Raw genomic sequence first — 27,505 nt, 5'->3', positions numbered from 1 at the left:
GAAAGGAATGCTTTGTATTTAAGAGGAAAATCTTTCAGGCGACGAAGCCATTGTAGTCCGTAATTGGGGTACAAGATGGGATAAAATTTCTATGCTATCCGAGACGATGACAAATGAATCATTTCTATCCTCCCGGTCTTGAAAATAACAACAACACAACAACGGAATTTCCAATGAACTTTCAGATCAATGACGGTCTCAATTATCCATCCCCTTTTGTGAGCCAAACGCCTTTCCTATTGGCATAAACAAAAGAGGTAATTTTAGTGTTTCTTTCTTCTTTCTGTTCCTTCTCCTTTGCCTTCTTCTTACCTCCCTCCCTCCCTCCCTCCCTCCCCAGCCCTACCCTCTGTCTCCCAGAAAGAGATAAATTCCGGATCCGTGCACCAGACCTCACGCAGTGGAGCGGGGCAGCCCCTCCTGGAAGGCCACGAGGCACCCCAGGTCTCCCGGAAGGACAGCACCTCGGGTGTAAAGAAAGCCTGTCCTCCATCAGCGCCTCCTACGGCGCCATCTCGCTGATCAGCGGCCGTCTTCTCCGGCGTGGACATCTCCCGTGGCCGTGCCAGTTGCCCATCCTCCTCTCCAGAGGATGCTCATCATCGCCGTGGGAGTTGGCGCATGGTATCCAGAACCCAGGGGTCACCGAGCACGGGGGCGGAGCTTCCCAGCTGTGTGACCTTCGGCAAGTAGCTCAGCTTCTCGGTGCCTCACATCAGAGGCTGCAGATGGAAATGCTCTGATTTCTATTTGGCCTATTCGGGTTTTTTTTTTTTAAGACGTCATTCGACACTAACCATTCAAGTCTGAACATTTCACATAAAAATCCAGATATCCGGCCTCTGCAGAAAAGCCATAGGCTGGCGACCCAGCACAGGTCCCCCTAGGCAACAGTTCGCTGGCGTTGGGTGGTGGCTGCCCCTGCTGCTGGGACGGGCCCTCCTGGAAATGCAGGTGCCAACAGGTCACTCCTGTGACTTCTGTCCCCTGAAGGCAGACGAGAGGGGCCGTGACTTAACACCGCCCTCATCCTGCTGGTGGTGCCTGTGTTTCTGGGCCATTCCCTTTGCCTACCCTGTCTCCCAACCAACGTTACCTTCTGGAATTGCAACCAGCCTCCGAGGCCAAGTTCTCAGACCAGACCACCTCCTCCACGAAGCCTTTCTCTATGCCCCCAACTCCCAATCCGAAGCAACCCCCTCCTCTCCCTTCCTCTAACCCTACACTGAGCCCTGCCATATGCTTTTCTTTTTTTTAAAATATATTTTATTGATTTTTTACAGAGAGGAAGGGAGAGGGATAGAGAGTTAGAAACATCGATGAGAGAGAAACATCAATCAGCTGCCTCCTGCACACCTCCCACTGGAGATGTGCCCGCAACCAAGGTACATGCCCTTGACCGGAATCGAACCCGGGACCCCTCAGTCCACAGGCCGACACTCTATCCACTGAGCCAAACCGGTTTCGGCCCTGCCATATGCTTTTCACTCCTGCCTTTAACTCCACTTAGCTGTGAGCAGATGCGCACACACACACACACACACACACACACACACACACACAGCCAACTGCAAACTTCTTGAGACTAGAGACCCTAATTCATCTGTGTTCCCCAATTGAGCAACGTTTCTCCATGATGGGCAGAATAAGCCACCCCCACCCCCGCCCCCCCGAATGTGCCCATGGTCCAACTGCTGGAAGCTTGTGAACGTTCCATCACCTAACAAAGGGATACATGGCGGCGGCTCATCGGTGCACCTGTAGGTGGGGAGGTGTGTCTGGGCTGTCCAGGTGGGCCCATGTCACCACAAGAGGCCTTAGGTGTGACGAGGGGAGCAGAGGAGTCTGTCAGGGCGATGCAGCAGCGGAGGCCACGAGACTGGCTGTGCGGAAAGGCAAGGCACGGGTTCTCTCCAGGGTCTCCGGAAGGAACCGGCCCCACTGACACCTTGATTTAGGCCCCGTGAGGTCCACTTCGGACTTCTGGCCTCCAGACGCTAAGACACTGAACTTGCATCAAACCACGTGTGATGGTAATTAGGGCAGAAACGGGAGCCTACTGCACCCTCTTTTCACACAGTAGGTACTAATCTGTACATGCCTGCCGATGCTGAATTTGGCAGCATCTTCTTTTTTTTTTTTTTACATATATATATATATATTTTATTGATTTTTTACAGAGAGGAAGGAAGAGGGATAGATAGTCAGAAACATCAATGAGAGAGAAACATCGATCAGCTGCCTCCTGCACACTCCCTATTGGGTATGTGCCCGCAACCGAGGTACATGCCCTTGACCTGAATCGAACCCGGGACCCTTCAGTCCGCAGGCTGACGCTCTATCCACTGAGCCAAACCGGTTTTGGCAGAGAAACATCGATAAGCTGCCTCCTGCACACTCCCTATTGGGTATGTGCCCGCAACCGAGGTACATGCCCTTGACCAGAATCGAACCTGGAACCCTTGAGTCCGCAGGCTGATGCTCTACCCACTGAGCCACACCGGTCAGGGCCTGGCAGCATCTTCTTCCCCTGGGTCCCAGAATCACGTCAGGACAAGGATGCACTGTCACTCACACCACACTGTGAAGTCACCGGGGACACAACTGAGCTACTGAGAAACCTGCTGAAACACAGAAGCAGCTGGGACGTGGGGGAGCCACGCGCTGTGGCTCCGGAACAGGGAGCTGGCGTCCTGCCCACCCCGAGGAGCGATGGTACCCTTACGTGAGCGATTTCACCTGGACGAGTCTCCGGCTCCTCGCCTGGAAAATGGGGCTGGCACCCCTCCTTACAGAAGCGCTGTGAGCAGCACCTGGTCCACACGAGACTCATCCCAAATGCTTCGCGCACGCGCGCACGCACCCCACATCCTCGTACACCCCTAGGACGCGTTCGGCACGCTCTCTGCTGCTGACAGTGGGTTTTCCAACCAGGGGGAGAGCTCTGGTTCTCAGCCAAGCGATACAGGGGTGGCGTACCAGCCCCAGGGGTGCACTTGCTCCCCGGGCCTGTCATTCACGTGAATAACACGTGCAGATCTGAACACCCTACCTCCCCCCTGCTCCGCGGTGAGGAGAACACAGTCCCTGCTCCAGGTCGCCGGCTTCAACACCCTCTCTCCGTGTCTTTGTGCACACCCTTTGCACGGCGGCTCTTCAGCGCCTCACATCAAAAGATAATGTCCATCTCTTGTTTGTGTGCTGTTTTTTTGTTAATCCTCACCCAAGGATATTTTTCCATTGATTTTTAGAGAGAGTGGGAGAGAGGGAGGAAAGAAGGGAGAGAGAGAGAGAGAGAGAGAGAGAGAAAGATCAACGTGAGAGAGACACATTGGTTAGTTGCCTCCTGCACATGCCCTGATGGGTACCTGCCACCCAGGTACCTGCCCTTGACTGGGAATTGAACCTGAGACCCTTTGGTGGGCAGGCCAACACTGTAACCACTGAGCAACCCCAGCCAAGGCAAGACTATTTCCTCAGTCCTGGCATCTGAGCAGGCTTGGAGATTTGACTTAGCCAACGAAAAGCAGTGGGGGTGATGACAAAGAAAACAATCAGCCAAGAAAACAATCAGCGCAGTAGAAAGGCAACCTCCGGAATGGAGAAAACTCTGATTAAGGGTTAACCTCTAAAATAACTCTTACAATTCAATAGAAAAACAAACAAAAAACACACTAACAAAACCTATTAAAAACTAAAGGCCCGATGCAAGAAGATTCGTGCAAGAATGGGCCTTCCTTCCCCTGGCTGCCGGCACCGTCTTCGCTCTGGCCAGAGCCGCCTTTCCGCCTTTCCACGCTGCCCAGAGGCCCGGAGCGGCTGGGGTGGTGTGGAACGCCTGCGTCATCGCCATGGCGACGATGCAAGTGTCCCGCCCCGCCCCGGCCACTTGGTGCCTGCGTATGCAAATTAACTTTCCATCTTTGTTGGGTTAATTTGCATACTCACTCCTGATTGGCTGGTGGTCGTCACAAAGGTATGGTCAATTAGCATGTTACTCTTTTATTAGGTAGATGGGCTAAGGACTTTATAGCCATTTCTCCAAAGAAGAAGTACCGGTGGCCAACAGGCATATGAACAAATCCTCAATGTTGCTAATCTTGTGTTAAATCACTGGCGATGGAAACGTAACTCAAACACACACGAGACGTCCCCTCACAGCTGCCAGGGTGGCTGCTGCCACAACCATGAAAGAGAGCAAGTGCCGCGAGGGTGTGGAGAAGCTGGAACCCTTGCCTGCTGTTGGCAGGATGCAAGCGGGTGCCGTTGTTGCAGAACACAGGGTGGAGATTCCTCAAAACGTGAGAAATGGAACTCCCACATGACCCAGCCTTCCCACTCCTGGGCGCTCATCCCAAATAACTGACGTCGGGGTCTCAAAGAGATACCGGCACCCCCGTGTTCACTGGCTAGTCCCACTAGCCGAGATGTGGAAACAGCCCGAGTGGCCATCAGCAGAGGGACGGGTAAGGAAACGCGGCCACACACGCGGGGGAACATTCCTCAGGCTTTGAAACGAAGGCGTTTCTGCAGCAGGTGACACCACGGATGGGCCGGGGGACATTACACTCAGCGACATAAGCCAGGCACAGAAAGATAACTACTGACCGATTCCACTTATAAGGTGTCTAAACCAGTCAAATCCAGAGAATCAAAGAGTGGCGTGGTGGTGGCCAGGGGCGGGGGTTGGGGGAGGAGGACATGGGGAGTTAGTCACCATGGACCGAAGGTTTCCGTGAAGCAAGCGAGTGAGCTCCATGGGTCTGCTGTACAGAGTCAACAGTGCTTACTGTGGTCTTACCATGTAAGGAGGCAGAGCTCATGTGATAAGAGTAGATTCACGCAAACACGGGAGCATAGCAGGAGCGTCTGCACCATTTTTAAGGCTTGTGCATGAGACGCATATCACTCAGTCACTCAACAAACATCGAGGGAGGGTGACCACCTCCGCTTGGCATCAGGCGGGAACCAGCAGGCTTCCCTGGTGAGTGCAGCGCAGTTGGCACGTCCCTCTGCCACCCACAATGCAGTGCCACGGGCCAGACAGCCAGTCTGATGCAATGAGATGCCACATACGTGGAGCGGCAGCAGGACAAGAAGCAACAGCTGAGGCCTTTAGGATCAGAACTGTGGACGGAGGGGCCACGCGCTGCCTGAGTAGCTCAGGGGAGGCCTGCGTGGCGGCCTTGCAAACTCAGAGACCTAAAGTCACCACCAAGGGAGGTCTGCAATGAACACTTTTTTAAAAATATATATTTTATTAATTTTTTTACAGAGAGGAAGGGAAAGGGATAGAGAGTTAGAAACATCGATCAGCTGCGTCCTGCACACTCCCCACTGGGGATGTGCCCGCAACCAAGGTACATGCCCTTGACCGGAATCGAACCTGGGCCCTTGAGTCCGCAGGCTGATGCTCTATCCGTTGAGCCACACAGGTTAGGGCTCAAACGAACGCTTTTTAACGAAAAGCAGTTTCTGGAAGGCAGTCATGTCCTAGGCCGGCATCATCCCTGACAAAGGCCAATCTTGACCGTAACTGAGCCGATGGTCTTTTTGCATCTACGACAGCGTATCTTTGAAGGTCGAAGTAACATTCCTTTTTCCGGACCTCCCAGAACAGGCGCCGCTCTGTGGAGACCACAAATCCCCTCACGGTTACAGAGTTAACTGTTGACTGGAACCTATCCCGCACCCCCCCGGAGTAAGAGAAGCACGTGTCCATCCTTCCACTCTTTACCCAATCCCAGAGGTCTCCCACTTTGCCTTGTCCCGCCTCCCTAATCTATCGCCGATGGATTTCATGTGACCCTCCTACGCCTCCTCGTTTGATCAAATAAGGCACCAAACTGCCATGCTCCGGAGCATCGTCTCGGCCCGTTGAGATTTCGATTCCCAGCCGTTGTGGGCAGTTTGGCTCAAATAGACACAAAACTTCGTCATGGGTTTGAATGTTTGAATGTGACGGTGACAGAACGACGGAGGGTCACCTCTCCGCGCTGCCACGGATGAGCTGGGTGCGTTCCTTACTTCCTCGGCTCCGAGTTCACCGTCCCTGGCGTGGAAATGGAACGCTTCCCAGGGTCGCCGATGGTGGAATGGGTCGCCGATGGTGGAATGTGCCTCCCCGGGGCTCAGCCTGACACCCGGCAGAAGCTCAGGCAACGCCAGCCCTTTCCCGTCACAGCGGCCGGCACCACGCAGGTGACGTAGTGGCTGTGGGTGTTCACCTTCGCTGCAGTTTTTCTGCCCATCAAGTCACGCAGGCTCCTGAGGTGGCAGCACGGAAGTGCCCATCTGCTAGGGGTCGGGGGTCACGGACCCTCCCCTTCCCATGGCCTCAGGGAAACCTCACGCTGTTCCCCAGGGGCTGCCGCAGGTGCCGGGGGTGCCAAGGGTCTAAAAGCTACCAACAGACAGAACCCGAGGCGTCCAGCCTGGTGAAAGGCCCCCCTCAAACTCCACAGGACGATCTAGGTGATAAAGCAGCCGTCGGTGGGGCCGGGGGCGACGGGGGAGTCTGGCGAGCAGAACGTGGCTGTGACTGTGGGAATGTTTGGTCTCTGTTGTCAAAACGCCACCTGGAGGGAAGGCGACGGGAGGTCCATTTTCTTGGATTGCGTGGTCACTCCCATGAGGGGTCTGCAGAGATGCCGACCACCTGCTGCTCCCCCAGCACGGCACACAGCCCGCCACGCCGAGAACCGAGAGAACGGTTTATCATTTTTCCCAGAACGTACGAAAATCCTCAAGTGTGAAGATCATCCTCTCCCTACTCCTCACATCCACTGCCTGAAAATTCTGAAAGAATGTTTTAGCGTAAACCCAAAGCTTCAGCTTTCTTAGGAGCGTTAGGAAGCGTGTTAAATATTTTTCTACGATGTTATGGCCCAGGCTCCTTGTGGAAAATACTTCCCTCCTTAGAAAATGCAGCGGCCCGGCCGGCGTGGCTCAGTGGTTGAACGTCAACCTATGAACCAGGAGGTCAGGGTTCGATACCCAGTCAGGGCACATGCCCGCGTTTCGGGCTCCATCCCCTGTGCAGTCAATGATTCTCTCTCATCGTTGATGTTTCTCTCTCTCTCTCTCTCTCTCTCTCTCTCTCTCTTCCTATCTCTATGAAATCAATAAAAAAATAAAGAAAGAAAATTAAGGACATACAGAGAAGACAATGAATGCTGTTCATAAACTCGCCCCCCAGGCAATGACTGGTCCAATTGCCGGCAGTAGCTGTGTTCAGTTCACGTTGCAGCCTGCCTTCTCTCTCGCATCATGAACATCTCCCACCAAGATCGCCAACCAACGTTACTTTGAACGATTCATAGCATCTCATTGTCTCGTGCCCCGATTACATAACCGTTCTATTAAGAGTGGCACTGAAACATTACACATGTTCCCCATCATAGAGCACGAAGATTTTTAAAAATATGTTTTCACTGATCTTAGGGGAAGGGAAAGGGAGAGAAACACTGATTGGCTGCCTCCTGCACACCCCCTACTGGGAATCGAGCTGCACCCAGGCATGTGCCCGGACTGGGAATTGAAGGGTGACCTTTTGGTGCAGGAGACAATGCTCACCCACTGAGGCACATCAGCCAGGGCTTCTTTCTTCCTTCCTTCCTTCCTTCCTTCCTTCCTTCCTTCCTTCCTTCCTTCCTTCCTTTCTTTCTTTCTTTCTTTCTTTCTCTTTCCTTCCTTCCTTCCTTCCTTCCTTTCTTTCTTTCTTTCTTTCTTTCTTTCTTTCTCCTTCCTTCCTTCCTTCCTTCCTTCCTTCCTTCCTTCCTTCCTTCTTCTTTCTTTCTTTTTTTTGTGTTATTATTTATTTTAAAGAGAGGGGGAGGGAGAGGGAGAGAGAAAGCACGAAGACTTCTAACCACTGGCCAGCATCTGCCCACACCAAGTACAGCAGGTCCTTATCTCTGAGCCCCAGGCAGCAGGAACCAAGCCTCAGCCAGAGAATGACTGTGATCAACACCACCATCCCCACCCCCCTACCCCCCCCCTACCCGCCCCCCCCACCCCCGCCCTGGGTGCCAAGGGCAAGTCCCAGGGCAGGGGAGTGAGGAGGAGCCTCGCAGCCAGGCCTCTTGCAGGGAGTGGGCAGATGGCCGGGCCTTTGGCCCCTCGGCCCCGCGGGGGTTGGGAATGGGGCTGTTGGTTCCAAGGCCGTCACCCAGGGCGGGCGTGGGAAAGGGGCTGGGGTGAGTTGGAACGCAGCGAAGCTTGCTGTGAGGACCAAGAGCGCTGTTTCTTCTCGAGTCCGTAAGTACTCCTGGGGTTTCTGCAGAACTGGGGTTCGTTTCCAGAGTTCCAAAAAGCGGATCCTGACGTTTCCCGCGTGTTCTCGGAGCCTCCACCCGTGTCCCGCGGATGTTCGTTCTGCACATGGCCGAGGGTGCACTTGACCTGTACCGTGTGCTTCCTCAGAATTCCCCAGAGCTCATTCCCAGGGCGCGTTCCCTGGAACGCTGGTGCAAGGGAAGGAGCTGGTGCTCCATCCTGGGGGCGGTGACGTAGGGCGGTGCTGCTGAAATAAAGTCACACACCTGGCCTTCCAGCGGGGATTCTCGGGGTCCGCAATACGCCATCCAAAGACGCTGCATGTCTCCAAGGGACAAAAATGATAACAGCAGGGCCCTGGCCAGGTGGCTCAGTCGGTGGGAGCGCGGTCCCACACACCAAAAGGTTGCTGGTTCCATCCCATCCCTGCCCCCGGCGTGTACAGGAGGCAACCATAGATGTTTCTTTCTCTCTCTCTCCTTCTCTTGCTAAAATCAATAAAGAAACATATCCTCGGGTGAGGATTTAAAAAAAAAAAAAAAAAAGGTAAGAGCAGGTAACACGTGGGCCAGGAATGGTGCTAACATATCTACTTGTCACACGTGATTCAGACCGTCATGTAGTACAATACCATGCCCACTCTCTAGGCCAGGACACAAAGGCCTAGGAGATGGAGTAAGTCGTCCCAACTAGGAAATGCCAGAGTCAGACACCGGCCAGAGCATGATCGAGCCTGTGGCCTCGGCGGGTACCCCATGTGGCAGAGGTCCCCTAACTAACACTTCATCCGGCCACAGACACACTCGCTCGCAGAGAACTTTGGGAAACGCCTGTGTCTCAGGAACGTTCGGGAAAACGCTGAGCTGACACACACGAAGAACTCGGACACCCCTTTGTGCTTTTCCCGCCACCTGCCCCGTCGTAAATCGTGCTGTAGCCCCTCGCTACCTCACCCGTCGCGTGAAGACGGGAACGCGGAGTGCTTGGGCCCGCAGATCAGCGATGCCCGGGTCTCCTCTGGGGCAGGACCAAAGGCGGCCTCAGCAGCAACAAAAACCCCAGGAGGTTCTGGCCTGAGGCAGGACTTAGCAATACAATTGATGAAACCAAAGGAAGTGAACTGAATCCATCCTGCAGATAAGCATCCTTCCATTTTTTCCCCACAAGCTATTTCTCCCAACAAAGAAAGTAATTTGTTCTCAGTGTTAAAATAAAATGTTGAAAACAAAACCATAAAAGGAAGAGAAAATAAACACCTAACTCCAGCACAGCTCTGTCTAGCATCTTGAGTATCTGATTTTCTTTTTCGTCCTTAGAATCTTGCCGTGAATGTAATTTTTATTTGTGATTATTTTTATGCCGTTGAAAATGCTCCTTGAACGTCATTCTTTGCAAGCCTTCGAAATGCTCCGTGCCCGGGAAGTATCAGAGTTCCCTGAGTCCATCCCCTCGTGCTGGCTGGTCAGGGTGCGCCCGTCTCCCCGTTTCCCAGGAGCTGGGGGAGCACTCCGGGGGAGACACACAGGCTGGGGCGTGTCTATTCCGCAGAGGCAGGTCCGGTCGCAGCGCAGTGACACACACAGAGACTCCCCAACAAGGCCATGAGCAGTGGCCACTTCTCCAGTCCCAGGGAAGTAAAAAGGGATCAATGAGACATAGAGAGAGATTTGAGGAACTAGTGAAAGAATTCACCGATTCACCAAACAAAATTAAATCTAAAACTAGAGGACTGGGGCATGAAATTCGTGCACGGGGTTGGTGGGGGGGGTGTGTCCCTCAGCCCACCCTCTCCAATCTGGGACCCCTCAGGGGATGTCCGACTGCTGGTTCAGGGATCGGGACTAAACCGGCAGTCCGACATCCCTCTCACAATCCAGGACTGCTGGCTCCCAACTGCTCGCCTGCCTGCCTTCCTGATTGCCCCTAACCGCTTCTGCCTGCTAGCCTGATCACCCCCTAATCACTCCCCTGCCAGCCTGATTGACGCCTAACTGCTCTCCTGCCGGCCCAACTGCCCCTAACTGCCCTCCCCTGTCAGCCTGGTCACCCCTAACTACCCTCCCCTGTCAGCCTGGTCACCCCTAACTGTCCTCCCCAGAAGGCCTGGTCACCCCCAACTGCCCTCCCCTGTTGGCCTGGTCCCCCCCAAACTGCCTTCCCCTGCAGGTCTGGTCACACCCAACTTCCCTCCCCTGCAGGCCTGGTCACCCCCAAGTGCCCTCCCTTGCTGGCCTGGTTGCCCTCAAGTGCCCTCCCCTGCTGGCCTGGTCCCCCCAACTGCCCTCCCTTGCAGGTCTGGTTGCCCCCGCAACTGCCCTCCCCTGCAGGCCTGGTTTCCCCTAACTGTCCTCCCCTGCTGGCCTGATCACCCACAACTGCCCTCCCCTGCTGGCCATCTTGTGGCTGTCATCTTGTGTCCACATGGGGGTGGCCATCTTTGACCACATGGGGGCGGCCATCTTGTGTGTGGGAGTGATGGTCAATTTGCATATTATCTCTTTATTATATAGGATAGGCTACATCCAGGGCACACAGTGCAATGTACAGATGGTGTCTCACAGAAATGGACACTAGGAACCCAGATGAAGGATGGGGCAGCGAATGCCGGCCCACAGGGGCAAGTCGGAGGGAGGTATACGCGGCACAAACCACAGTGCCAGCTTGCATCCCAGAGCCTGACCTTGCGTCGTATTTGCTGGCCAAGAAAAAATATAATCAGTACAGGTTTATTTCTCTGCCTCCCCATCATGCCACAGAAATTATAGGGATTGGTTAACAGAAGCTCTGAATGATTTATAACCTCAATCTAAAAGACCGTGATACCCCAGAAAGATCAGAGGCACTTGTAATTTCCTGGAAGAAGTATTTAAAATGCCAATGCAAACCACGTTCCAATGCAAACCACTGTCCTATGCAAATCACTGTCCTATGCAAATCACTGTCCTATGCAAATCACTGTCCTATGCAAATGCCTAATTCTGGTGAACACAGGAATGGTGTGTCTAAGCTCCCTTTGATTCTCAGGGATGATGAAGCAATTACACTCTGGAGAGGAGGGATAAGGACCTGTGTTGGAACTTATTGAATATTAGAGGCCCGGAGCACGAAATTCATGCACTCGAGGGGGTTACTCAGCCTGGGTTGCGAGAAGGCACAGGCCAGGCCAAGGGACCCCACCCGTGCGTGATTGGGGCTGGGAAAGGACTGCGGGAGGGCTCCAGGGTATGTCTGGCCCATCTCGCTCAGTCCCGATCAGCTGGAACCCAGCAGCAAGCTAACCTACCGGTCGGAGCATCCACCCCCTGGTGATCAGTGCATGTCATAGCTACTGGTCGACCAGTCGACTGTCTGCCCCTGGTCGTCGGTGCACATCATAGTGAGCGGCTGAGTGGCCTTAGCATATCATGAGCATATTACACTTTGGTTGAATGGCTGACTGGACAACTGGACACTTAGCATATTAGGCTTTTATTATATAGGTGACACACAGCAACTTCTTTTATTTTGTTTAAAAAGATGCTTTAAAAATAATTACACTTTAAATGGAATTGATAAATGCCTTCTGCCACGTCAGTGACCTGCAGACAACCCTGCTGCACAACGACTGTTGAACTTGACCAGCTGTACTGCCTGTGAGTGGCACTTGACATGGGACCAAGGGGCGAGAAGGTCCGTAAGCCTCTGTGGGGGCTTCTGTGTTCCCCAATACATCAACACCAAGGACAAAAGTGTCTCCCTGGACGCAAATATATCCAACAAGGAACACCTATGACACTCTACCCTTTCTTGAGGACTTACTTTATTTTTATGACCCTCCCCTGAGGATTTTCCCCCCAGTGATCTTTAAGAGAGAGTGGAAGGGAGGGAGGAGAGAAGAGCGAGAAAGAGAGAGAAACATCGATGTGAGAGACACATTAACTGACCAGGGCCAGGGATCGAACCTGCAACTGAGGTATGTGCCTTTGACCGGGAATCGAACCCGAGATCCCTCGGTCCAGGGGACATCGCTCTAACCATTGAGCCAAACCGGCCAGGGCAGGATGTTTATAATGTGGTCCTAGCCACCAATTCCTCCCCTGCCCACCTGTCCTTCAGTCTGCAGTGAGCATGGTCCTTCTAAAACGAAACCTCCTCACAGGCCTCCCCAGATCAGAAGCAGGAGGCTCCCCTCATTCTCTACAGCAGGGCCAGCGCCGGGCCAGTGCCCAGACCCACAGCCCGGCATCCGTCAGCACTCGGTCTCGGCTGGGCCCTGCGCTGTGTCACATCCTGGCCTGCTGTCTTTTACCCTTAAGAGGCGTAAGGAATGACCAGGAGCCCACGTGGGAGCCACGGCCATGCCCTGCTGTGCACGTCCCTCATTCACACACCGCGCGTGCGACGCTCCCTGAGCACCGAATCCTGGGGGACGCGTAACCCGTGGGGCTCAACAAGACCCAGGGACGTGTGTCTCGTCCACGCCCCTGGGAGCAGCGGCACCGACAGCCCTGAGTAACTAGACAGCAATGATGTCCTAGGGACTGGAAGGACCAGGGGACCCAGCGTGGCCTCTCTTGCTTGTGTGTCCTTCCTGTGTCAGCTGCTCACTGATGCCAATGATGACACACAGCAGAAGGAAAGGAAAAGATGGAGCGACCCATTCAGTCTTTCTTACTCATCAGTGCACTGGAGGCAGAGAAGGTGCTAGAGCAGGGGTGGGCAAACTTTTTGACTGGAGGGCCACAATGGGTTCTTAAACTGGACCAGAGGGCCGGAACAAAAGCATGGATGGAGTGTTTTTGTGAACTAATATAAATTCAAAGTAAAGGAGCAGAGGGGAGAGCAAGAGAACCGGACAGAACAGCGGGATCCGGCCCGCGGGCCGTAGTTTGCCCACGGCTGTGCTAGAGTGTGGTGTACAGAGAAGAGAAATTAAACAGCTGAGTTCATTTCATGCCACTTCCACTGTTCTGATAAGAACAAAATATATGCACACGTGCGTATTCTGAAATATGAATTGTGTCATTTCAGCGACCACCCATGCTCTTGTGCTTGCATTTAAAACTGGCATTGCACGCCCTAGCTGGTTTGGCTCAGTGGATAGAGCATCAGCCTGCGGATGGAAGGGTCAAGGGTTCGATTCCAGTTGGGCACAGGTCCGTGTTGTGGGCTCGACCCCCAGTAGGGGGTGTGCAGAAGGCAGCCAATCAATGATTCTCTCTCATCATGGATATTTCTCTCTCTCTCTCTCTCTCTCTCTCCCTTCCTCTATGAAATCAACAAAACAAATATATTTTTATAAAAAAATAAATAAAAAGCAAAACTGGCATTTCACAGCATAGAGATGAAAGATTAAAAAGATAAAAGAGATGAATGGTAAAATTCTTGCTAACATTAAAATTTTTTAATGCTGTTTACTATTAAGAAGGAAGTAAAAAAAAAAAAAAAAACATGACAAACCAAGAGACAGAGAGATCATAAAAGAAAGGAAAAAGCTTTATATTATAGTAGCTTTAATGGTATTTTTCTCATTTTTGAACAAGGGACCCCACATTTCTATTTTGCACTGAGTCCTACAAATCATACAGCCAGTCCTGCGGATCAAGAATAAAAACCAGCCAGGTGGTGTTGCTCAGTGGTTGAGTGTCAACCTATGAACCAGGAGGAACTGATACACCACGGTTCGGGGTTCCATCCCCAGTTAGGGCACATGCCTGGGTTGCAGGCTTGATCCCCAGTAGGGGGTATGCAGGAGGCAGCAGATCGATGATTCTCTCTCATCATTGATGTTTCTATCTCTCTCTCCCTCTCCATTTCTTCTCTGAATAAAAATATCTATTTAATAAAAATTTACTTTAAATTTTTTTAAAAATGTTTAAAAATTGACAATATTATAACTCAAACCAGTCATCCATTAAAAAAAATAATCAAATGCCTTAGTGCAGTGGTCGGCAAACTCCTTAGTCAACAGAGCCAAATATCAACAGTACAACGATTGAAATTTCTTTGGAGAGCCAAATTTTTTAAACTTAAACTTCTTCTAACACCACTTCTTCAAAATAGACTCGCCCAGGCCGTGGTATTTTGTGGAAGAGCCACACTCAAGGGGCCAAAGAGCCGCATGTGGCTCACGAGCTGCAGTTTGCCGACCACGGCCTTAGTGTGATGGACATGTGTATATTGGTGTCCCCCCAAAATCCAGGTGCTGGAATCCCCAGTGGGATGGGATTTGGAGGTGGGGCATGAGGCCAGGAGGGTGGGGCCCCATGATGGGTCAGCGCCCTCATAAGAAGAGACACACAGCACCCCTGCGCCATGTGAGGATGCAAGGAGACGCTGACTGCAGACCAGAAGGAAGCTACAACCAGCATCCTGACCTTGGACTCGCAGCCCCCAGAACAGCAAGAAATGAGGGTCTGCTGTCTAACCCCCATCTGTAGTAGCCGGGGCAGCCTGAGCTGACGGAGATGCTTAGCGTGACATCCCAGGCCCTTCCATGCCTGGCTCGGCCTCCGTCGGACAGCTTCCTCCCCACCCTCCCCTCACCAGACCCGCTCCCCATTAACGGGGTGCTGAGCACCCTCCCGCTCTCCCCTGGACTTTGCCTCTGTACGCGCTGCGCCCGCTGCCTTGAGGGGCCCTCCACTTTCCGGGTCCTTTTCCTTCCCTCCCACATCGCCTCCCCTTCAGCACGACTGTCCCTCCCTCAGGACCGGTCCCAGACACCTCTTCTGGAGACACTTCCGAGACCTTCGGGGCCTTCCCTGAGATGTTGCACTGCAGTTACCACACGTGGTAAACGAAGCTTTATTCCTCCCCGCAGGCCACCATCCCACAGCACCCTCACTGGGGGGCGTAAAGCCACAGGACCCTGCAGGCTGGAGGCCTCTGTGCAGGTGGCGGCAGGGGGGGTGTCTCCCGGGCCCCTCCCCAGCTGCCGGTGGAGGCCTACAATTTCGGGGGCTCCTTGGCCTGCGGGTGTATCACCCGATCTCTGCCTTCTGTTTGCACAGCAGCTCCCTGGGGGCATCTGTCTTGTACCCTAATGTCCCCTTTGTACCCTGGCTGGGTAGCTCAATTGGTTAGAGCTTCGTCCTGATACACCAGTTTGGGGTTCGATCCCCCGTCAGGGTACATACTAGCACAAGAAGCAACCGATGAATGCATCAGTAAGTGGAACAACAAACCAGTCTCTCTCTCTCCCTTCCTCTCTCTCTCTAGTCAAGAAGTAAACATTTTGTAAAAAGACTTATTAAAAAGTAACCAATGTCCCCTTTTTATAAGAACCCCAATTCTATGGGCCGAGGGCCACCCTACTGAGGCCCTGTAACCAACTACACGTGTCTCTCGGTGAGGACACGCTGTGAGGTGCTGGGGTAAGGCCTCAGCCAATGGTATCCTGGGGACACAATCCCCCCAACCCTAGGCATCCAGAGGGCGTTCCTTTTCTCCCCTCCAGCCCCGAAGCTGATTGACGTGTTCTGAAGGACAGGGGCCGGGTATCTAACCCCGCTCTCCCCCTCCAGCCCCAAGCCCGCCGCAGGGGCTGCCAAGAACGAGCAAAGACGAGACTGGAAAGTCCGCCTGCTACCCCGACGTGAGGACGGCTGCTCCCCGATCCCTGGCCACACGGGACTTGCTTCTAACCCGGCCTTGCCCTTCCTGACAGATGAGGGCTCAGGCGAGGGAGCTCCGAGGGCCGGCCGAGACTATGGGAATGGAAATGAGCAAGACCTCCTCACCACAGGATTGAAAGTCAGTGGGAGGAAGGCGGACCCTCCTTCCGGGGGCTGAGCGACAGCTGCCCTCGCCTCGCGTCTCCCGAGTTCATGTTTCTGCTGCCAGGGGTTGAGCCAGGGGCCCCGAAGCGCTGCCCACTGCACAGCACTCCACCGGCCTCAGCTCCCTCCATTCCCACCGTGACCGTGTTGGACGGTGCCCCCATTCTCCAGACGGAGAAACTGAGCGCAGGGAGGTGAAGCCACGGGCCCAAGGTTACACAGACAATAGGTAGAAAAACCAGGATTTGAGCCTATGAAACCCCAAATCCGTGCTTTTAACCCCAAAATCTGTGCTTTGTGGCAGAGTGACCTTCTTCGGCTATAGAGTTCCCTTTAATGGAATAAACCTTACGTGGCACTTGTTATGTGCCAGACTAGGTAGTACGCATTTCACACACGGCAATTCACGTCCTCCTCCCAACCATCTATGAAGAAAGGACTGTTTAATCCCCATTTTGCAGATGAAGAAACTGAGGGTCAGGGAGGTGAAGAAAGGGACGTGAGGCCGCTCAGCTAATAAACGGCAGGGCCAGCAGGGAGCCCCAGGGTCTGTGCTCATAACCACTATGCTGTGTAAGGGCGTCCGTGCGGGGAGGCTCCATGAGGGACCTGGGCAGGGGCCTGGTGCATCCGGGGACACCTGGGCGCAGAGGCCCGTATCCGGCCTGTAAGCTGGGCCAGGGCGGGATGTGGTTTGAGGGAGAAAGAGAAGGGTTAAAGCAGCCGTGGGCCAACTACGGCCCGCGGGCCGGATCCGGCCCGTTCGGCTATTCTATCCGGCCCGCGGAGCCGAAAGAGCGGAGGGTTCTCTTGCTCTCCCCTCCGCTCCTTTACTTTGAATTTATATTAGTTCACACAAACACTCCATCCATGCTTTTGTTCCGGCCCTCCGGTCCAGTTTAAGAACCCATTGTGGCCCTCGAGTCAAAAAGTTTGCCCACCCCTGGGTTAAAGGAACATCAGATGTTCCTTTAGGACGGGGAGACGGCGTGGTGCCACCTCCTTCGGGGACCTGTCATTACCTTCGGGCTACGGTGCCAACCCCTGAGCTGGGTGCACTCTGCAGAGCTGTCCGCTGCCAACCCCACACCCACACAACTGCCGTCAGCACCACGGACAGTTCGTTCAGTATAAATCCCTTCGGTGGAACAGGGGGCCACGAAGGGTCCGCCAAGGGGCAACGTGTCTTCCTCCAGGGCGTTCCACTGCTGTGCATCGCCCTACTTCATCTTCCTTCCTCGCTAGAGCAGTCGGAGTCTGTGTCCAACTTAAGCTGGAAATATCAAGTTCCCTTGTCAGAGGCCCGAGTAAAGTGAAATCAGTCAGGACAGAGAAAGTCTCAGGTAAACAACGGTGCAGCTAATGCGCAGCTTCGGCAAAGACAATTCTGCAGGAAGGATGCAAACCTCGGAGTCTGGAGAAGGCTGCCCTGAGTCACAGGGAAAGAAGCGAGACCAAGCACCCCCGCTCTGCCACCCAAGACATCCCGGTCAACCGCAGAGCCCCAGGGTGCCGGGGAGAAATGAAGCCGGCGCCGCCAACAGCGTTATCGTGACAAGAGAATAGAACTGTGCACGCAAATAGCTGGCCCGGCGCAGGTGCTCCTAACTGCGGTCTGGTTCCCCCTTCCCCAGACTCTCTCCGTCAGACTCCAGCAGGGAGCCTGCTCCTTTCCTAGGGGACAGCGTGCTTTCTCTCCGTCTTTTCTGACACACGCTCCGGGACTGCGAGGGACGGCAGAGCCTGTGACGAAGAGCCACAGGCCGGGTCCTGGTGGAGACTCGGCGCTCACGGGGAGACAGGCATTCACGAAGCACTCCCACGAGGAGCTGCGGAACCGCCACCGTGGTACACGCCACGGAGGGCACGAGGCCGTCTGAGGGGGCCCCTGGGGGGGTGTTGACCCGTCCGGGAATCGGAGAAGACAGCGTGCAGCAGGAGAGAGGGAGGAAACCAAGCCAGGCGGGGACAGCACATGCTAAGGCCCTGGGGCAGGACCGCCCACGCAACTTACAGGAAACGGAACGAACACTCCCATGATTTAAGAATACACATAACCACATTGATTGTAAGAACAGAAATAGCTTAAGGGCACAGGGGGGCAACCACGTGCCGGCACTGGGCCAGGAACTTGAAGCACACGGAGTCACTGAACTCAAGCGGGGAAGGAGAACACGAGATAGGGGGGGCGGGGGGGGGTGGCAGGTTCAGACCAGAGGCCTGGGAGGCCTTATCACGGCTCTAATCGTGACGCGGGAGCACTGGAGCCACTAAAGAGCGCTGAGCAGGACTAGCCTGATCGTATCTGTGATCTGAAGCCATTATCCTGGATGCTGGGACGCTGGGTGGAGGAAGTGCTGAAAGGCCAAGAGACCGAGCAGGAGGCAGTTCAGAGGCGGGGGGCGGTGTGAGGGGGGGTCCCATACGGGGTGATGCTTGCACGGAGCTGGTGGTGGGGTGACTGGAAAGATGGGGGCAGATATGAGAGGTATTTAGGGGTAACATCAACACAGCCAGGTGCCTGATTGGATTTGTGGGGGCGAAGGAGCTGGAAGTCAAGGAAAACCCAAGATGTTCTGGCTTCTGGCTAGAATCAGGGGTCCTCAAACTTTTTAAACAGGGGGCCAGTTCACTGTCCCTCAGACCGTGGGAGGGCCGGACTATAGTTTAAAAAAAAACTATGAACAAATTCCTATGCGCACTGCGGGCCTGGGACGCGTCGGCTGCTAAGCAGGACAGGCAGCGGCACCCGGCGGGCCGGGTAAATGTCCTCGGCGGGCCGCATGTGGCCCGCGGGCCGTAGTTTGAGGACGCCTGGAGATCATGGTCCCGTACACTGAAGCGGGGACTTCGGGAAGAACGTGCGTTTGGCTGGGGTCATTTGAACGTGAGGTATTCAATCTTTTGAGACATCCAAGGGGAATTATACCCAGGAACACGGATTCAGAGCCCACAGGAGAAACGGGCGTCAAAGAAATAAATTACTGAGTCACTGTCATTTAGGAATATGTCCCAGTTATTAACGTCACCGCTCAGCCCACAGCCCCCGCTCTGTGACGGTGGAGCGGGACCCGCAGACATGTCCCCCATCCAGACTTCGAGCGGGAAAGTCCCCAAAGCTAAGCAGGCACGTCACGAAGGCGGGAACAAAGCACATGCGGAAACCTGGGCCTCATTCGTCAGGAAATGCGATGTACAACAAGGAAATGCGTGTGAGGCTCATCCGACCGGCAAAGCTGAAAGAGGCGGTGACTCTAAACCAGGGGTGGGCAAACTTTTTGACTGGAGGGCCACAATGGGTTCTTAAACTGGACCGGAGGGCCGGAACAAAAGCATGGATAGAGTGTTTGTGTGAACTAATATAAATTCAGAGTAAAGGAGCGGAGGGGAGAGCAAGAGAACCCTCCACTCTTTCGGCTCCGCGGGCCGGATAGAACAGCCGAACGGGCCGGATCCGGCCCGCGGGCCGTAGTTTGCCCACGGCTGCTCTAAACACTAGCACGGACATAGAGGCGCACTGCCCGGCGCCATCGCCACGGCCACAGGCACCTCTGGGTCCTCTGCATGCTGTTAGCCCAGAGGGAGGCTGCTGGAAGCACATCACACACACTCACTATCCACTAGGAAGAAAAGAATAAAACGCCTTCATAATTCAGCACTGCTTACACACTGAAACCATATTATTTTTGGTATATTGGGTTAAATAAGATGGATTATTCAGTTCATCTATATCTTTTTACCTATATAATGTTACCAACTAGAAAATTTAAAATTGCCTACCTGTCTGGTATTTGTAGATTTATTCTTTTTTATAAAAAAAACAATACATTTGTATTGATTTCAGAGAGGAAGGGAGAGGGAGAGAGAGATAGAAACGTCCATGATGAGAAAGAATCGTTGATCGACTGCGTCCTGTCGTTTGCAACTGAAGGAGGCTGGCCTGGCCAGGCGGTCCCATCTCATCCCAGATGCCGGCCACGTCGGCTGCACCATTGGTGTATGGGCCACTGAGAGCAAATGCTGCCAATCAGTCCAGGACCTGATTCCTTCTCGTCACGTGTCAGGTGGGTGTGAACAATACGACGCATGCAAACAATAAAACTAACGTCCCAGATGCCACCGTGGCCAGCCGCGATCATACACCACAGCCCAGTCTCAGAGACGTCCGAACACGGAAAATGCGTGCCTCGGAACCATCAAAGGCACCAGTGTGTCGACATCTCGCGTTACAGAGATGACCCATACATGTCTCAGACGCGTACGATCCACCCCCGTTTTCTGCATCTTTTGAAAAGTGGAGATGAATCCTGCCATTTGTTTCTGCTAAACCATCTCATACTGACTTAGACGTCGGACCATTTTTTTTAATCCTCACACACAAGACAAATCAAAACGGGTTTTCAGAGGAGGTGTGGTTCCTCGCCTCGAAGCTTTACATCCTAGAATCCTGCGTTAGATTCGCACGAGCCTCGCGCAGGTATGGAAGCGAGTCCACTGACCCAGGACCCTCACAGGCACCGCTCCCGCCTCCACCTCTGGGCACACGCTCTACAGAGGAGCCGAGTTTTCCAGGCAATTCCGAGCGTTCCCGGATGTTTCTGGTGGATTCCACCCTAGCCACAAGTCGCCGCGGGTACACGTTGGACACTCAGGTGTGACAGGAGTGGGTTTGCCTCAAGTTCCGACAAAGCCGGCACACGGTGGGGAGGGACCCTGCAGCGCAGGGGTGTCCGCCGCTCTGTGGGTCACATGACAGAGACCCCAGGCCCAGAGACTGTGTCCTGGAGGCATGACCGCCCCTTAGGGAGAGTTACGCAACCGCCTTAGGGAGCTGACTATCGCTCCAGGAAAAGGACTTTTCTTGGGTATTTATTTAGACCAAGAAGACACTCTGATGTTGTAAGCTGCGTGCAACGTTCCCTGGCCCGGTAATAATATAGAAGCCACGCTTATTATTTTTAGCTTTAACGGGACAGTGCGAGGTATTTTTTATTTTCTATCCAGAAAGATTCCCCTTCTGTTCTTATTTTTTAAATCCTCATCCCAGGATATATGTTTTTATTGATTTTTTTTAGAGAGAGAGGAAGAGGGAGAGAGAGAGAGAGAGAGAAACATCGATCAGTTGTCTCACGCGCGCATCCTTACGAGGGAACAAACCCGCAACCCAAGTACGTGTCCTGACCGGGGGGTCGAACCCACTACCTTTTCCTAGTAGTGTATGGGATGATGCTCAACCAATTGAGCTCCCCGGCCAGGGCAACACTTACTTTTAAATATCTCTTACTCGTGCCGAAACCGGTGTGGCTCAGTGGATAGGGCATCGGCCTGCGGACTGAAGGGTCCCAGGTTCGATTCCGGTCAAGGGCATGTACCTTGGTTGCGGGCACATCCCCAGTGGGGGGTGTGCAGGAGGCAGCTGATCGATGTTTCTCTCTCATCGATGTTTCTAGCTCTCTATCCCTCTCCCTTGCTCTCTGTAAAATATCAATAAAATATATTTTAAAAAAAAATTTTTAAAAAATATCTCTTACTCGTGCCACTACAGTGAGAATACCCGGAGATGGGTGTGAGGTTGCTGAACCGACACCCCTCACATGTGGGCGCTGGCCATACAGTGATACAACATTGGCTGAAAGCCCCTTGGAACATAATTTCACAACATGTTTCTGGAGTCCTGACAAGTCTTCAGTCCCTTTGGTCCAATCATTTCACTCCCTGCACTTCATTTTAAGGAATTCTTTGAAAAGAAGAGAAATTCTTTTTTCAAAAAAAAAATATATTTGTATTGATTTCAGAGAGGAAGAGAGAGAAACATTAAGATGAGAGAGAATCATTGATTAGCTGCCTCCTGCACACCCCACACTGGGGATTGAGCCTGCAACCCGGGCATATGCCCTGACCGGGAATCGATCTGTGACCTCATGGTTCATAGGTCGGCGCTCAACCACTGAGCCTTGCTGGCTGGGTGGAAGAGAAATTCTTTACGGGTAAAATTTGGATGCAACTATTTATAAAGATGCAAAACTGAAAGCCTGCATCTCTAACAATAAGAAAATATTTAAGTAAATGATGATCGTTCCATTGGATAGAATATTAAAACCCATTAAAATGTTAATTTTTAAGATACCGTAACAACATAACTCCTTCAAATAGGAGGCTAAGAGAAAAAACAGGAATCATTTTATTAGTGGTAGGTGTATACTTACATAAAAACGTCTAGATATGGGCCCTGGCTGGTGTATCCCAGTGGTTAGAGCAGGCGTCCTCAAACTACGGCCCGTGGGCCACATGTGGCCCTCCGAGGACATGTATCCGGCCCGCCGGGTGCCGCTGCCTGTCCTGCTTAGCAGCCGACTCGTCCCAGGCCCACAGTGCGCATAGGAATTTGTTCATAGTTTTTTTTTAAACTATAGTCCGGCCCTCCAACAGTCTGAGGGACAGTGAATTGGCCTCCTGTTTAAAAAGTTTGAGGACCCCTGGGTTAGAGCATCTGCCCATGGTCAAGGGCACATGACTGGATTGCAAGTTGGAACCCTGGCCCGAATGGGGCGCGTGCAGAAGGCAACCAATCAATGTGTCTTTCACGCATCTCTCTTTCTCTCTCTCTCTCTCTCCCCCCCTCTCCCTCCCTCCCTCCCTTCCATTCTCTTCTTAAAAAATCAATGGGAAAAATATCCTCAGGTGAGGATTAACAACAACAACAGAAGTGTCTAGACATGGATAAGGGCAGTAAGGGGAAAAACAACTTAAAAGCAATGCTGACGCGCATGTGAAATGGTAGATGGTTTTGTCTCTGTTCCCGAGCCTTGTATTATGACATGATTGCTCCACCGACGTGCTCGGGAGCTGGTATCCGAGATGATCACGTAGGATCAAGTGTTGTCAGGATGTGTTCCTGTCAGCTTCCTCTCCGTGTTTGTAGAGAGACCCTGTGGGAGCCTGAGCTGCAGGCCAGTCTCGTTCTGCCTGCTCATACGTGTCTGTGAGAGACGGATCGCCTCCAGACACAGCCCACGGGACACTGTCGGGTCCCAAATTCTGGAGTTTAAACAGACCCGGGCCCTGGCCGGCCTGGCTCAAGTGGTAGAGCATCGGCCTGCACACCCGAGGGTCTTGGGTTCGATTCCTGGTCAAGGGCACGTACCTAGGTTGCAGGTACGATCCCCCGCCCTTGTTGGGGCATAGGTGGAAGGCAACCACGCAATGTGTCTCTCTCACACTGATGTTTCTCCTCCCTCGCTCTCTCCCTCTGCCCCCTCCCTTCTCTAAAAAAATCAATGGGAAAAATATCCTCACTCCTTGGGTGAAGATTTAAAAAAATAATAATAAAAATTACAGACCCAGGTGCGCACCCCGGCTCATCCTCACAGGCCGGGGGAGCCTCGGTCAGCTCTCCAGGGAAATGCGGGTTCTGAGACTTGAGTCATGAAAACCATCCCCACACAGGTCTGAAACGTAGTCCGTGCGATGTAAGTTACTCTCGCTGTTCATCTCAGCGGGACGCGGGCTAAACTCTTGCCGTCAGAATGTAGATGGCAAATTTTCGGCTCTGGCCTTGCATTAAATTACTTACCAACAAGACCCGTTCTGGTCGGGCAGGCGCCTGCATTTTCAACACCCTGCCGGCTCTGGCTTGGGAGAGCATGTCCCTTCCCTGGACCATGCCACGCCCCTGCTCAGACCCTCCAGTGACTCCAGAATGCCTATACGATCCAGTCCAAGCACATGGCCACGGGGCTCTTTAAAGCCAGCCGGCCACTCAGGAGGGTTCATCCCCTAGACCTTCCAGCCTCACCCCCACACTGCAGGAGTGCTAAGCCCCTACAGTCTCCCCGATGAGCCAGGATTAACTCTTTACTATCTGCCTTCGCACGTTCTGTTCCATCCCTCTGAGACACCCTTCCCCCCTGTACCAACGCCTCCTTCCCTGGTAACTCCTGCCATCGGAGCCTTCTGGAACAGCACAGCCCCCTGAGCTCCCTGCATCGTCCTGGCTCTCTTGGCGTGAGGCGCTCCCTGAGGGCCGGGGTTTGCCTTCACCGTCTCCGTGTCCCTGGTGGCCAGCACAGCGTGGGTGCAGAAAACACTGCCATGGTCTCCGCCATTTGACTGGTGGCAAATAAGAGCGTTTTACTCTCACACGGGAATGATTAAGAAACCTGCTGGCAAAGTGGAGTGAGTTAATGTTCCCCTGGGCTGGCAGCGGGCACCTGGAAGAGAGAGACCGAACCTTGCATTTCAACAAGCCCTGGAGGGCGTTTGACCTTGGGCCCTGACCCCTTTGGAATGAGGAACTACGGCAGGAAACGGATGCCAGCTATAATTATTTTGCCAATAAATATTTTTAAATCATTTTTTATATTTTTTTGATTGATTTCAGAGAGAAAGGGAGAGGGAGAGAGAGATAGAAACATCAAGGATGAGAGAGAATTGTTGATCGGCTGCCCCCTGCTTGCCCCCTTTTGGGGATCGAGCCCACAACCCGGGCACGTGCCCTTGGCCAGAATTGGACCTGGGACCCTTCAGTCCGCAGGCCGACACTCTGTCCAATGAACCCAACCAGCTAGAGCGCCAACAAATATTTTTAAGCTCATTTCCTGGGACAAAAAATAGAGACGGTTGTAAAAACAAGGCAGGTGAGTTTTCTCTGCACGTACAAAGATGCTAAGAGGTTTACCGAATGCATGACCTTTGACCCAGGCTAGAACCAGGAAGCCCTAAAATTGGGGGTGACCTGTGAGTCTGTGCTTTCTTCAGAGAAGGCTCTCATCAAGGGATTCTGTGATGGGCTGCACTGGACCCCCCAAACTTCCTGTGTTGAAACCCCAACCCCCAATGGACTGCATTTGGAAACAGGGCCTTCACGGAGATAACTGATGTTAAGTGAGGTCAAAGGTGAGCCCGAATCTGATAGGACTGGTGTCTTTTTAAGAAGAGGAAGAGGCCAGCTGGAATGGCTCAGTGGTTGAGCGTTGACCTATGAACCAAGAGGTCACGGTTCGATTCCCAGTCAGGGCACATACCCAGGTTGCGGGCTCGATCCCCAGTAGGGGGCGTACAGGAGGCAGCCGATCAATGAAATGATTCTCTCTCATCATTGATGTTTCTATCTCTCTCACCCTCTCCTTTCCTCTCTGAAATCAATAAAAATATTTTTTTAAAAAGGAAGAGGAAGAGGCACCAGAGATCTCTCTCTACCTCCTCAGCACACAGCGGAGAGGCCACGAGAGGGCCCCGCGGGCAGGGGGTTGTCTGCAGGCCAGGAAGCGTTCCTTCCCACCTGAAACCGGCCACACTGGCACCTGGACCTGGGGCTCCCAGCCTCCGGAACAGTGAGAAATGGAATTTCTGCCGTTCAGGCCACTACCACCAACGAATTCTGCTGCTTCGATGTGTGCGGCATGGTTACAGTGGCCTGAGCAGACACACCCCTTCCCAAAAACAGACGGAAAACGGAGTCGCTGAGAACAGAAAGTTCCCGGCCCACGTCATCCTCCCCAGCTGTCAACGAAAGAGTGTGTCTCCTCAGAGGGTCTGAGCCCCTCTGAGTGTCATCTCTCAGGACAAAAGTGCTCCCCAGGGGGCGTCCCTCCCTAGCAGGCTGTCCCATAGCAGGACAGACCTTCGAATGCTGCTATCAGTTTCACGTTCACTGACTTCCGTGACAAGTTCAGGGTCAGTGTGGACGCGGCTGAGGAAGAGTTCAGCGCCATGGTGTCCTAATGCTTCCTGGGCCACACAAGAGCCTCCGCCATCTCCCTGCCACCTGTGCCACCTCCCCTCTGTCTGCTCCTGGATCCCCACCTGCCTGTGCTCCGCCCTAAAGAGCCAGGAAGGGCTGGGGCCTCACGGGGTCCCCATGCCCTGCACTGGCCCCACGCACTGCCCGTAGGCTCGGTCATGAGTACTGAGTGCCCCTACGCTGAAACCTCCTTGAAGAAAGAACTGAATGTGCCGGAACTCCCATCGGCTGCGTGACCGTGCCCCTTTGAAGGAAGCTGTCGGGGCCAGCACCTGACTGTCACCCCCAGCCCTGGCCGCTCTGGAAACCATGACCGGGCACACCAGCCTGTGCCTGGGGTGCTGACAGCCAGCCTCACAGCCAGCTCTGCCCCTTGGGAGAGGTGCGTAGGACACCCCTTTCTCAGCTCTGAAATGGGGGGAGAACAGTTCCCGCTCCCAGGGTTGCTGCACCGGGCCTGGCACCCTGGGGACGCGGTGGAGACCATGCAATGGGAAACCCCACGCTGTTGGAGGCAGAGAGCTAACATCACCACCACACGTGAACAGCTAGCTCTGTGCCATGGATTCACAAGGCACCTTTCACACCGTTAGGGCTGAGCAGTTCAGCTTCAAACAGCCCCTGATCCTCATCTCATAGGTGATGAGACTAAGGTTTCAGAGAGGTTAAGCAAGTTGCCCACGGACACACAGCATGGGAGAGGGGATTCTGCTAGTCCAGATACGGAACTCTGGCGCCCCTGGCTGCAAGGACCCCTGGAGTTAGGTGAGGTGTGGGCCTGCCCCACTCCACCAGCGCCCCACTCCACCAGCGCCCCACTCCACCAGCGGGGTGTCTTCCTGGGAGCCACGCACTTGACCAGGATAAGTTTCCCTGGGCGGTCCTGGCGGCCAGGCTGGAGGTACGGACGCTGCCCGGCCCGAGGGCACACGCATCCCGGGCACACACGCCCCTGCCTGCCGCTGCCTCCAGCCTGGGCTCTCAAGGCGACCGGCTTCCCCCGGACACGGACACGGACACGGACACGGTGGCCAGGCCACAGCCGGACTCGCCTCGAAGGCCACTCCTTCCTCTGCTCCCCAGGGCGGGCTTCGGGTTCCCCCTCCGAACCCGCCCCTCAAGGGCCCCGAAACGTAGGGGCTGCCCTGGCGGAAGCCCCGCGCCCGGGGGGGGGCAGGGTGAAGGCCGGGGACAAGGGGGTTGGGAGGGGAGGGACCCGCCGAGGCCGCACGCGCGGGGGCGGCGCCCCTTACCTTCCTCGTCCTGGTCCAAGGCGGCGGGCTTGTGGGAGTGGTTCCCGCCCATATTCCGCGCGGCGGCTGCTACATGCCCGGGCGCGGGGGTGCGGGGTGCTCCGGGCGCGCCGGACGGGGTGCGGGGTGCCGGGTGCGCCGGACGGGGTGCGGGATTCGGGATGCTGGACTCGGGTGCGGGGCGAGCGCCCAGCCCAGGCTGCAGCCGAGCGCCGAGCGGTCCGGGGCCGAGCTCCGCGCAGGGGCGGGGACCGCGCCCGCCACGCCCCCTCCTCCGGGAGCCCCGGGCTGAGCTTACCGCCGCGCCCGCCCGGGAACCTGGGGGCTCCCTCCCCGCACCGGGACCAACCAGCTGCAGCCGGCGGGAGGCGGGAGGCGGGCGGCGGCGAGGGCGGAGGAGGGGGAGGGTACGGAGACACAGCCCTCCCCCCTCCCCCCCACTGCACCGAGGGCGCGGCGGCGGGCTCAGCCTT

General features: G+C 54.3%; 1 protein-coding gene across 1 annotated transcript in view; it reads right to left on the bottom strand.

Annotated features, from left to right (window-relative positions):
- The window catches only part of STK32B (serine/threonine kinase 32B), a 156,035-nt gene extending 128,820 nt beyond the window's left edge, over nt 1-27,215 (bottom strand). The window contains exon 1 of the mRNA XM_080679305.1: nt 27,033-27,215. Within this exon, the coding sequence (XP_080535431.1) occupies nt 27,033-27,084 (52 nt within the window). The 5' untranslated portion in view covers nt 27,085-27,215. The remainder of the gene's footprint in view (nt 1-27,032) is intronic.
- Between the last annotated feature and the right edge of the window lie 290 nt (nt 27,216-27,505).

Source organism: Plecotus auritus (assembly GCF_963455305.1).
Source record: "Plecotus auritus genome assembly, chromosome: 1".
NCBI classification, from domain to species: domain Eukaryota; kingdom Metazoa; phylum Chordata; class Mammalia; order Chiroptera; family Vespertilionidae; genus Plecotus; species Plecotus auritus.
The sequence above is the reverse complement of the archived record's forward strand: the minus strand, read 5'-3'. Positions and strand labels throughout refer to the sequence as shown.